This window comes from Typopeltis vanoorti, chromosome 15, assembly GCF_054136105.1.
Source record: "Typopeltis vanoorti isolate ZY-2024b chromosome 15, IOZ_Tvanoo_1.0, whole genome shotgun sequence".
Classification (NCBI taxonomy): domain Eukaryota; kingdom Metazoa; phylum Arthropoda; class Arachnida; order Uropygi; family Thelyphonidae; genus Typopeltis; species Typopeltis vanoorti.
This window is the reverse complement of record NC_143563.1, coordinates 4,642,596-4,656,371: the sequence shown is the minus strand read 5'-3', so window position 1 is coordinate 4,656,371 and position 13,776 is coordinate 4,642,596. Positions and strand designations below refer to the sequence as shown.

The window sequence follows — 13,776 nt, the reverse complement described above, 5'->3', positions numbered from 1 at the left end:
ATCCTTACAGAAGTGCATGTCTCAATAAGTCCTCTTTCTCCTATTTGTTAGTGTCTGCATAATCCCACCAATATAATACAATATTGGATACCTTATCCCACCAAAGTGATGACCTTACATGTATTGAACTGACAGCCATTTTCACATTCCCACAATTCCAGCCTATTCAAATCATTCTGTAAGTATTGCATATCAGCAGCATTCCTGATTACTCTTACCTATCTTTGCATCATGCAAATAGTTGTATGTTGCTTGTCAAATCCTTCCCAGTATCATTAATGTATATATTGAATAACAATGGACCAAGTACTGATCCTTGTGGTACACCACTGGTTACCTTGAATCTTACAGATTCACATATCCCATATACAACTTTTTGATATCTATCAGTCAGCCATTGTCTTATCCATTCTAATATTGAATAACCCAAACTCATTTTCTCCAATTTATGCAACAGTCTATCATGGTGTATCTATTTCCCTTGTCTAACTCAGTGCTAACATTATTACAGAACATGTGCAAGTTACTAAAACATGACCTTCCCTTAGGAAATCCATGCTGTTCACTGCAAAGTAGAGATTCTTTGCAATCCCATTTCTGAATGAAAGCCCTAACCAACTTGACAAGGGGGCCATCCCTGGAAGTTACGAAAGGAGGCTGTGCGCAAGAGGGTGAGGAGTGGTTTCTTTGCATGGAGGGTGGTTGAACCTTGGAATGCATTCTCTGAGAGAGAGAGTGGTTGGAGCCGGAACAGTCAATAGGTTCAAGGAGTGGTATGATAAGCTTTGGGGGTTCATAAAAATGACCTCCCACTATGAGTCTTTTGACTCCATTGGAGACCTGGATGATGATAATAATAATAACTTTTCAAAAATTTTCACTACCATCCTGAGATACTGATTGGTTGATAGTTGGATACATCAATCTTTGCACCACCCTTGTGCAATGGGATTACCATTGCACAAATTCTTATTTCACTGATATCCCATCAGTGAAATAAGAATTGCAGAATTCTTATTCAGCATGTGCAACAGCTCTAGTGTTTCCTCCTCATACAGCAGTGTTTTTTGGATCATGCCCCACCTCAGATTTTGATGTCCCCCTCGGTAGCATAATAGTCAATATATGATATAAACCATTGACTATGCCCATATTTGGTCACCTACTTATTATAGTTTTCCTTGTAATTTGGAAACACTGGAAAACATTCAGAGACAAGTGACCAAAGCTCTGTATCAGGACTCTCGGGATGTATAACAGAGTGAGGTAGAGAGAATATAGATTGCAGAACTTGATGCATAAGCAGAAAATATATGATAGAGCTGTCTAAGTTAGCGAGATTTATTTACTTTTTGAATCAGTACATAGGGGATTATGAAAAGAGTAAACAAAATGAGTGGGATAAGAGAGAGAGAGAGAGGCTATTCCTAGAAGTTGTGTAAAGGTGTGGCAAAGAGGGATGTGGGTGAGTGCAACACATTTTCAGGATGTGTTGTAAATGCTAGGAATGTTAAGGATTCTAAGGTTCGTTATGATAAATATGTTAGTGTGGTGAACCTCCCATGAGTCTGCTGACCTCATGGAGGTTGATGTGATAGTATTATGTATGAATACTTGTCAGTGGCAGGGGTGCTTAAGGGTCAAAGCTGTATAACTGAGAGGAGACCTCCACATAGCCTTTAAAGGAATGCGGAGAACCGACCAGGGCTTCTGACCTAATGTCCAATCCTCACCTTCTCGTGGTGCACCCTGTTGGGTATCTACTTTGATACTGAACGAACGAGGATGGGCTGGCAATTTGGGATTTAGCCGACCAAATTGTATTCTTATTGGTTAAACCAAAATATAGAATGATGGTACAACATGACAAAATTTCATGCCGGCTGGGGCGTCGCCCGGTTAAACAAGGCCCCCGTTGTTTTCGCCAGGGAACCAGGGCGAACAGCGAAAAGTCAGCTACTGGAACAAATCTGAAAACAAACCCCAACTCAACATCACCAGAGTTAAAGATCGGTACTATCAATGTAAGAAGCCTGAATGGCAAAGAAATGGAGCTAGCTGAGGAATTAGATAAGTACCAGATCGACATAATAGGGGTGACTGAAACAAAAAAGACCAAAACTGGTGAGATCTTTCTGAGCAATAAATACAAAATGTTATATTCAGGCAATAACAATCAAGGAAAAGAAGGAGTAGCCATAGTATTCAACACAAAATACGAGGCTAATCTTCTTGAATGGCAGTCAGTCTCAAGTAGAGTAATGTGGGCAAATATGAGAATGGGGAACTGGACAATGAGACTTATTTGTGCCTATGGTCCCACAGAAGGTTCTACTAAGGTAGAAGTGGAGGAATTTTTTGAGGCTTTAGAAAAAGCAACTGACACAATGAAAAATGAAAAGTTGGTCCTTGTTGGGGATCTAAATAGTAGAGTAGGAAATGATTGTGAGACATACAAAAATATTTTGGGAAAATTTGGAGAAAAGAGCAAAGCTAATAATAATGGCAAATATCTGTTGGATTTCTGCTCAGGACATGGACTGGTTATTACGAACACAATGTTCCAACATAAAAATGTGCACAAATTCACATGGAGAGAAGAGGCTAGGAATAAGAAAAGTCTCATTGACTATGTTATTGTTGATAGTGATGTTTTCTCCCTGGTGCAGGACACCAGAGTGTACAGAGGATTTGAAATTGGAAGTGATCACTATTTAGTCTTGAGGAGGATAAAATTGAATTTCATATTGAAAAGAATAACATGTAAGAAAGTTTTAAAGCGAATAAAAGTTGAGCAGCTCTCAGATGTAAACTGTAGACTAAAATACAGAAATATTATTGAAAAGAAAATGAAAGAGTTTGAGAACAGGAATCAAACCTTGGGGATTCAGTGGCAAACTCTGAAGGAAACATTGATTGATTCTGCCAGAGAGGCATGTGGTGAGGTTGTGTGCAAAGATAAAAAAATCAGAACTCCCTGGTGGACACAGGAAGTTAAAGAGGCAGTGAAGGAAAAGAAGAAAGCATATCAAAAGTTCCTGGCAAATAAGTCAGCTTTTACTCTTACAGAATACAGAGACAAATGTAAGAAAGCTAAACAGTGTGTAAAACTAGCTAAACAAAAGTCATGGGAGGACTTTGGCAAGAATATAGAAAATAAATATCAAGAAGGTGGCAAAATATTCTGGAGGTTGTTGAAGAAGCTTAGGAATGGAGGAAAGAGTGCTGTAAAAGGAATTAGAGATGATAAAGGTGAAATGAAAACAGGAGAAAAAGATATCCTTGAAGTATGGAGTAATTACTTTGAAAAACTGCTAAATGAAACAAGCAGTGATGACAGCACAGTGATAAAAAACACTGACCAGGCATGCAGTCAGGAATACATATCCATACTTGAAGTAGAAAAAGCCATCAAAGGCTTGAAATGTGGAAAGGCAGCAGGAGTAGATGATATTCGACCAGAAATGCTGAAGTATGGTGGTATAAGAGTCTTACAGTGGCTGCACTGCATAGTTCAGAAAGCCTGGACAGAGGGACGAATTCCCGATGATTGGAGTAGAGCTCTCATAGTACCCATATATAAAAAGGGAAATAAAACTGAATGTGAGAATTACAGAGGTATTTCCCTACTGAGTGTTCCTGGCAAGATCTATACAAGTATACTTGAGAAACGGTTGAGAAGAATTGTGGAAGAAAAGCTTGGTGAAGAACAAGCTGGATTCAGGCCAAATAGAGGCTGTCAGGATCAGATCTTCACTTTACGACAAATAGTCGAGAAAGCATGGGAATATAACAGAGATCTGTATTTAAGTTTTGTCGATTTGGAAAAGGCATATGACAAGGTGCCAAGAGAGAAGCTATTCAATACGCTGCAGTTATATGGTGTCAATGGGGCATTATATCAAGCAATACTTAGTCTTTATTTGAGATGTGAGTCAGCAGTTAGAATTGAAGGAAGTACAGGAAGATGGTTTAATGTTAAATCTGGTGTGAGACAAGGATGTACATTATCCCCTCTGTTATTCATTATCTATATGGATCACATTATGAAGGAATGTGGTATTAAACCTGATATCAAAATTGGAGATGTTAATGTCAGCTCTTTGCTTTATGCGGATGATGTTATACTTCTAAATAAATCCGCTACAAGTCTGCAAGATTCTCTGACTAAATTGAATAGCTGTTGTAATAGATATGGTATGAAGGTCAGCAATAAAAAGACAAAGACAATGAAAATAGGCAGAATCATTGAAAATGTCAACTGTGTTGTGAATGGAGAACCTGTGAACAAGTAAAACATTTCAGCTACTTAGGCACAATTTTTACTGAAGATGGTAAACTAAATATAGAAATAGACAACAGAATCAGCAAAGCTGGTATCGTGGGAAGTCAATTGAATAAATTCATATGGAATAAGAAAGAAATTAGTCGGAACACTAAATTAGCTGTATACAAGACTGTGTTCAAACCAATTTTAACTTATGGATCTGAGAGCTGGGTCAGAAGTAAAACACTTGACCAAAGACTAGAGACCGCAGATATGAGAGTCCTGAGAAAGATTAGAGGCGTGAACAGATGGCATCAATGGCAATATCATATTAAAAATGAGGATATTAGGAAAGAACTTTACATTGTCAGCATCCAGGAATGCGTTAGCAGAACTAATCTCAGATGGTATGGTAACTTAAATAGAATGGGAGAGGAAAGATTAGCAAAACAAGTGTTCTCTGCCAGGTTGGCAGAAAAACGACCCAAAGGAAGACCAAGATATAGGTGGATTGATACGGTACAAAGTGCCTTAGACGATAGAAATATAAGATCTGATAATGTTGGCTTCTTGACAAGTAACAGACTGATTTGGAGGAAAATTGTAGATAGGAAGTTAGTAATGATGTAATTTTTTCATGTAGTACTGTCATATCCTGTACACCCCTTGAGGGTACATGGCAGGAATTTGATGATGATGATGATACTTGTCAGTGTTCACATATATACATGCTTATTGATTGAGAGGCAAAATTATGTAATATTCTAATACAGGAACAGGAAATTGATATCATAAATGATTTGGCAAGTGATAAAAAGTCGGAGTGTAGAGATTTATTTCCTTTGGTAGTCAGTAGATAGTTGTTTAATCAGTTTTTTTTTTTTTTTTTTTTTTTTTTTTTTTTTTTTTTTTTTTATCTTTATCTTCAATTATTTTGCTGAGAATAGGAGTAATACTTTCTGATTGGAAATTTGCAAGGGACTTTGTTATAGACTTTTTATTTGACTCTTCATGGAAAAATTAATTAGAAATTATTCATATTTTGTGTTATTTTATTATAGCCTCAGTTATCATCTGAGGTCTGCAAATGTTACGAAATTATAGTTAGCACAAATATATTTTGTTGACTAAGTAGTTAGCACGAGTGTATTTTATTGATGATGTATTTTATTTGCTTATTAATATGAACTCTTTGAATGCTTTCATATATTTTCAAGGAATGCTGGGATTATGCTTAGGTGTAGCAGTCTTTACTCTCCTATATGAAGGTGTTAAAACACTAAGGCATCGTGTTGCAGAAGTTATGCAAAGGAAGGATGGTCAGCTACATGTTCGGCGTGGATCTGACATGTCAAGATCAGAAACTTCCTTGTTGGTTCAAGGATTTTCTTCCTGGAAATGGAAAAAGTAAGGCTTGCATTATTTGCACATGAATACTTATTGGAAACTAGATCAGGGTGATGAAATCTGTGCCCAGAGTAGCACACATACAAATATTTTTGGGCATGAGAAATTCAGAACATCAAAAAAAAAAAAAAAAAAAAAAAAATTCAAATTGTGAAACATCTCTTCAGGAATTCACCTTGAATTATGGCCTGTGCACACCCATTCTCTCTCTCTCTCTCTCTCTCTCTCTCTCTCTCTCTCTCTCTCTCTCTCTCTACCAGGTATGTAATGACATGACACCATTCAGTAAACAGCTGTATTCATTCATGCAGTGTTTTGTTTGAAATTGGAGTGGTGAGATGTGCTAACCAAATTGTGATTAAATGTGTGATTGCATTTTTCTATGAAGGATTTTATTTTAATACCTTTATTTAAAGCATCTTTGAAATAATGTCTTTTATTTCATCCTTTTTTTTTTTTTGTCAAAATGCATATGTGACAAATGATATATTGCAAAATTCTGTGCACCCTTAAAGGTTTGCCCTTCTCTGAACTATAGTATTAATTAATCTCTGTACATGAAAAAAAAGTAGTTATTTTACAATATGAATGAAAGAGTAAGCTATTTTTGGTTAATTCTGTTATTCTTTCTTGTTTATAATCTCCACACATGAGAAGAATAAAAGAATTAACCAATAGTTTTTCTTGCTGTCAAGATTAACCAATGGGTGTGCTGATAATTACATACTAGGGAAACCTTGTTCTAGAGTCCAAACATTCAATATTTTCAAGTTACTTCAGACTGCCAATAGAAAGGATTGCAATCTTGCACCAGCCAGAAATTCATTTCCCACCTAGAAACATTTTGCATGCAGTGTGATTCAAATCCACAACCTATTGTTTGAAGTGAGAACATTATCCACTTGGTGATCCAGGCCAGAAATTATTTTTCTTGATTTGGGTTAAGTCATTGATTGATAACACGAAAGTTATTTTAGTCTCTAAATATTGTTAACATTTATAAAGCTACAAAATTAACTTGATGGTATTTTGTTTATTTCTGTTTTTCTCAAACTTGAGTGTGTATATCCCTAGGGCACCTGAGGAAACTTACATAATAGCTGACACTAAAGCCTCAAATCTGTTTGTTATTATAGAAAGTTTAATAATATATTTTGTATAGTATGCCCCGACATAAACACTAAAGAATTTTATCATCAAAATATTGGATACACACATCTCTAACAGGAAATGTATCCTGACAGTTTGGAGAGGGGACAAGTATTTTGTGTGATTCAATTCACCAGAGAACAACAGAATTATCAGATATTGCTTGCTGATTGAAATTAATTTCTTCTTGAGGTATTCTTTGACTTGTTTCATTAAAACAGCACATTTATTTGAATGTGTTATTTTTTATTTTAATTTTATGTGAATCCCATCCACAAAAGGTTGTAATGTCATAGTGCTGAGGAACCCCTTCTTCCCTAGAGATCAAATATGGAACTTTTTCAAGCCATTTCAGACATCTAATAGGCATGATGGCAGTCTTGGTGGGAAATGAAGTTCAGCTTGCACCTAAAGCCATTCACAAACATCCATACCCACTTTGGGATTTGGTGATGATGATTTATGGTTTTAATGGTGCAAGGGCAGCAGAGATCATACTGTTCCATATCAAAGATTATGGCAGTACACAAGGTAAGATAATCAGTAAGATAATCACAAACATCCATCCTTTCAGCAGGATTTGAACCCTTGACCTGTTGGTTGGAGAGCAAGTATGCTAACCACTCAGCCAACCAGGCAAGCTTTGGATTTGAACTTGCAGCCCAGTGAGTATGTTACTGCATTTGTAAAAGCATATTTTCTCTTGTTAAATGAAATGCCAGCTAGACCTTTAGGTCTTAGATATTTAAACATTTCTCTAGGTAATGAATGAAACCATCACCACCTTCCTTCATCAAGGCATGTGAAGTAATTAGCTGTCATGTTTTGTCTTTAGAGCATGGGCTCAAGACTGAACCTTATAGTAGCAAATCAAGAGACATTCTACCACCAGGTTATTCCAGCAGAATGTCTCCTGATTTGCATTTAGCCAAAAATCCTACTACTAGTTGCTCTGCCAGATTGCACTTGGAAAAAGTCCAACTATGTTGCAGGGAGCTGTTAGACCATAATTCTGGCCTCAATCTTATCCACATTTCCTTCACTGTACAGCAACCTTCACTTAGTCATTTGATCTTGTGTCTTTCAGCATTCTAAGGGTGACATTCTGTGTGACTTTTATCCTTCTTTCCATGGTTCAACTACTGTTTATATTCTACAGATAACACCTGCTCAAATAGAATAACAGAAATACTTCTTACTTACCTTGAAGGTCTTCAACTCAGAACAACTACTAATCATGTTATAATTCTCCAATTGCACCAATATCATAGAAACAATTCTTACTGGAATGAAGGTCTTCATCTCTAATCAACCCACAATAACTGCTAATCAATCTATATTTCTCCAAATGCACAAAGACAATCCAAGAAAAAAAAAAATAGCATATTGCATGCATCTGGCCAAAATCCTAACATTGCATTAAGCCTACATTCCAACTTACAACAACACAAAAGTTGAGAAATCTAAATGAAATTTTAAAAGACCCAAATGCTGCAAAATTTCCTGCTGTAAAGAAGATGGTTTCTAGTCCCTTGCTGTATCACAAAGAGGTGACAGGAAAACTAGCCAGAAGAACATGTATAGTTACCAGACACACACACACACACACACACACACACACACACACACACACACACACACACACACACACACACACACACACACACACACTTAGCCTTAGTTGCTTTGGCTGTGATCTCAAATAAGTTTTTGGTCCCTTGCCAAAGCTAGCTTTTGCATATTCATGTTTTGCTGCTCACACGTCCAAATGATGTCTTTGTAACATCATCATCCAAAGAAAAGGCTAACTTACTGGCATCACTCTGCTCACCCATCACTCTCCTGAAACCATGACTGACCTCTCAAAAATAGATGATGGTTTTAGGAGATCCTAGGGACCCATTAGCTAATAATAATTAGCAGTGTGAATGTTTTTACTCTTGATCTGTAGCTTATCTTCTAGCCCTCACTACCTAACCTTGCTGTCAGAAGCCACCTGAAAAACTCAGGTGAATGTGCAACAAACCACTTGTCTATGTGGATCTGATATAAAAATAATAATAATAATTAAAATTTACCATTAAATAAATCCATTTTATGTAATAAAGACAATAATACTTAGTTGCATAGTGATTTTTTTTTCAGACTAAAATATACAATTATGGGACAAACCCTATATCATTGGCTAACAGTTACCATAGTACCAAACATGCACATGTAGTATGAATTCCTTCTATATGCATGTAGATAGTGATTTGTTGATATACTGATATAAAAAATTTATTTAAACTGTCAATTTATGAATATATCTTCAGCAAAACTATGGATAAGACTTTGAATGCAATGGGAAATCATTTGTGTATATTAGGAAGAGAATAGGTAATATAACAGAGCCTCAAGACATATCTACATTGGTTAAATCTGAAGAGCATACTTTCCATTATATGCAGTGAATGACCAGTGTGGAAACTGGCTACTCAGTTTCAAAAGCAGACCTTAGGATAGTAATTGTGGAGCAGTCTGCTGTGATCTTGAACAATGTAATCTGTATTGGTGGTTTTCCAGGTGATAAGTTAACTGTTGATAACTTTTTCCTTTTTTTCTAGCATACTGACTGAGGGCTATAGGTTGCTAGGTGGTAAAAAAGAGAAATGATGGCAGACATTTATCTGCTTTTTTGAAATTAGCTAAATATAGACTTTTTTCCACTGTAGAGCAGAATGCTTGCTGAGTATAATAGTGTAGACATATAGAACAGGTATTAGTTCTGGACTGTACCTTTTAAATTCAGTTCAAGACCAGAAGTTTTTTGTGTATCTAGATTGTTCAATAATTTTCTGATATTTTCTTACAAACAGCTACAAGAATTCATCTGATGGTAATTTTAGGGTATTCATCTGAGGGTAATGTACCTTGGTTGTTTGTGTGAAGCATGGTAGCGAAGAATGATTTAGAGGCTGTTTCAGTGATGCTATTGTGGTGAAGAGAGATGGGATTACAGACAGAAAGATGGGAAATTGTACTCAGTTTCCTTTGCAAGGGACTAAAAACATGACTGCCATTAACAAGAGGCAAGGTTAAATTTTTTGATTTTAGTTCTTTCACATTAAACTTGTTAATTGTTGTAGTTGTAGGCTGAGAATGAAGCTGGAGTTTCATTTCAAACCACTTGTAATTTGTTGTACTCTTTTTCTTTCTTTCTTTCTTTCTTTTTTTTTTTTTTTGTCACCACCAAGTTACAGAATTACATGGATAATTTCTGTAATTTGGTATTTTGATCTGGAGAATTCAAACAGTAATCTGTTAAAATGAGAGGTAGAAATCCAAGTGGTCATCCCATTTGGCTAGTGCAATGCTAGCTCCAACTACAGAAGGCTGAGATGGGCATTTGCTGGAGATGAAAAAAGATTTTGTAAAAGATTATGGTTCAAGTTACTAAGCCAAAGACAGGCAACTTCAGCAGTATATTTGAAGGAGAGAGGTTTGGTGTGCAGAATGGATTATCTGGTATTCTGGTTTATTGGATGATTTACATTAATTTGTTGCTTATAGCATATATTTCAGCTTCTCTTCCAATTTGGGCAGTATTGCGGGGGGGGGGGGGTCATTTGAAGTTGTGGACTAGTCACCAAGGAAAGTGACTTCACTGTATGGGTGGTTTGACTTGCAGGAAATCAAAGTTTTAGAATAAGTATTCAGAGTTAGAATGAGTTTCAAAATTAAGGTGGGCAATGAAAACAGAAGATGAAAGATCTATAATCAGGAAAACCGTTAGCTAGAGAACATAATATAATTAGTTTAATCCTTTATCCAAGTGTGAGCAAACAAAGTTTGCACCTGAAAGTATCTTCAGGACTGGGGTAAGGTGGTACAACACCAGGGCAACTCGTTGCAAAGGTGGAGAAAGCTACCAACACTCCTATCTCAGTTTCTCCTATAATGCAAAACACATCTCCTTGCAGATATGTCTAATGTTATGCATTAAGGGAAGGGCCACTACCAGACTAGTTTCAACCTTTATTGAAGTCTCTTCAGTGGGAGCCAGTCCCAAGTGGAGATAAGGGAAGGGCCACTACCCAGACTAGTTTCGACCTTTATTGAGGTCTCTTCAGTGGGAGCCAGGCCCAAGTGGAGATAAGGGAAGGGCCACTACCCAGACTAGTTTCAACCTTTATTGAGGTCTCTTCAGTGGGAGCCAGGCCCAAGTGGAGATACCAGGCAGAAGCATTAGCAGGTCATCTCTACCCATAGGAGTTGCCAAATGGTGTGCCACCCTTTTTTAATAAATTACTCTGGATTTAGAGAAAGATGTTGAAGGTTTATTTTTCACTTGGTTAGAGTATAATAAAATTAGTTTAATCCTTTATCCAAGTGTGAACAAACAAAGTTTGTGCTTGAAAGTATCTTCAGGACTGGGGTAAGGTGGTACAACACCAGGGGTGTTGTACGACCTTACCCCAGTCCTGAAGAAAGCTGTCTGAAGAAAATTTGAAATGTCTTTTAATAAAGCTATTAAAATAAAATCCTTCATAAAAAATGTAATTACACATTGTGATGAATTATTATACGTAGGATAATTATACATATGAGATAGGAGTGTTGGTATCTTTCTCCACCTTTGCAACGAATTTCCCTGGTGTTGTACCACCTTACCCCAGTCCTGAAGATGCTTTCAGGCACAAACTTTGTTTGCTCACACTTGGATAAAGGAGTAAACTAATTTTATTATACTCTAACCAAGTGAAAAATAAACTTTCAACTTCAATAGCTAGAGAACATTAGAAAGATGAGATATATTCCTGTCCGAACAATGCCAAATCTTATCTGATTACAAATGCGTGTATATCCCGTGTAAGAAAAGAAATCACACATGTAATTTGGAAAGTTAAGGTTGGCCATAGTTGCAGCTGCAATTTGGGTTTAGTCAAAATTTGAAATGTCTTTAATAAAACTATTAAAATAAAATCCTTCATAAAAAATGTAATTACACATTGTGATGAATTATTATACGTAGTAGCTAAATCACTATATGAATACAGCTGTTTACTACTGTGATGTCATATGCATTTCACTTTGAGGCATGCATGCAGTGTATTCGCCACTCCTGTTCTATATGTTTACCATTCAGTTTACTGTTAAAGTTTTCAGTGTTCTGCCTATTTTCATAGTCTTTGTCTTTATATTGTGATTTTTTATACAAAATTTATTGCAGCTATTGTTCAGTTTAGTTAAAGAATCTGCAGACTTGTATTGGATTTATTTAAGAGTATAACATCATACTGCATACTGAGAAAGATGTTGAACCATATGAGATTAACATCTACAATTTTAATATCAAGTTTAATGCTACTTTTCTTCATAATATGATTCATACGGATGATGAATAACAGTGGCGATAATGTGCACCATTCATTAGGCCATCTTCCTATACCTACTTCAATTGCAAATTGACTTACTACTGAAAAACATTTACACCTTGTACAAGGGTGGTCTGAGTTCTCGGCTTCGACCATAGATGGAAACATCTATCATAAGCATCCATGTGAAATTGCAAGTCATTCTATCAAGTAGTTTGTTTTATACAGCTGTCTGAAGCAAAAGCATTGTCTGTATCCCTTGAAATGGATAAAATTGAGTATCGTGTGGTAATAAACTTTGAAAAGAAGGTTTAATAGCAAAAGAAATTCATTCAAGTTCATAAAAGTTTATGGGCACTCTTCTCTTTCGTTTTTGACAATTAAGAAATGAGCTGAGTTTAAACATTGCTGTACCAGCCTTGAAGATGATCCACGTGAAGGATGTCCAAAAAGTGTAACAACACCAGAAAACATTGATCACATTATATGGTATTGCGTGACCGACGAGTCAAAGTGCATGAATTTGCTTAGACTATAAGCATTTCAAAAGAATAGGATATATTTTGCATGAAGAATTGCAAATGAAAAAGCTTTGCGCAAGATGGATGCCGTGCTTGATCAGAGCAGATCAAAAACGCACTCGCATGAAAATCTCTGAACAGTGCTTGGGGCATTTTAACAAGAATAAAACTGATTTTGTGCATTGATTTATTACTATGGATGAGACTTGGATTCACCTTTTACACACCAGAATCCAAACAGCAGTCAAAACAGTGGACAGAAGCCAGTTGTTCAGTGCCAAAGAAGACAAAGTCGATACAATCAGCGGGAATAGTCATGGCAAAGGTGTTTTGGAATGCTAAATGCATCTTGTTTATTAATCATCTTGAAAAGGGTAAAACAGTAACTGGTCTTTTAATCAGACTGGATGAAAAAATTAACTTTCATCAGGACAATGCACCTGTTCACAAAGGTGTTTTGGCAATGGGAAAATTAAGGGATCTGCACTATGAATTGTTGGAACATCTGCCCTATTCCCCAGATTTGGCTCCCTCTGACTTCTATCTCTTCCCTAAACTAAAACTCTTCCTCGCTGGTCAGTGTTTTTCTTTGAATCAAGCTGTAGAGGGGTATTTTACAGATCTTACTTACATGAAGAATTGCAAATGAAAAAGCTTTGCGCAAGATGGGTGCCTTGCTTGATCAGAGCAGATCAAAAACTGAGAACCACTGCAGGGACAGGATAATGGTGCTGGAGCATCGCTGGAATAAATGTATTAGTCTTAAGGGAGATTATGTTGAAAAAGAAAAATAATTTTGAAATATTAAATTCGTTTTTTCATTGTTAGGCCAAGAACTTTTCAGACCACCCTTGCAAGTGTAGCATTTTTAACAACTTTTCTCTTGGCTCCTTGTCATGTTCCTTTTCCAGATCTATAAAGCTTTGGTACATAGCTTCATTTATGTATACAAAAAAAGTATCATATATAACTAATAAGGATAAGACTTTCCCAAATGTTTGATTAGTGGAGAAACTCTCAATACAGATCAAGCCAGAGTGAAGTTGAAGTCCTTCGGTGCTCGCTTTGAATAAGT

At 36.3% G+C, this 13,776-nt stretch overlaps 1 protein-coding gene across 2 annotated transcripts in view; it reads left to right on the top strand.

Annotated features, from left to right (window-relative positions):
* LOC150098318 (high affinity copper uptake protein 1-like) overlaps window positions 1-13,776 on the top strand; it is an 85,087-nt gene that overhangs the window by 55,671 nt on the left and 15,640 nt on the right. For both annotated transcript variants that reach the window (XM_090404823.1, XM_090404824.1), the window contains one exon: window positions 5,485-5,674. In XM_090404823.1, the coding sequence (XP_090260949.1) occupies window positions 5,485-5,674 (190 nt within the window). The remainder of the gene's footprint in view (window positions 1-5,484; window positions 5,675-13,776) is intronic.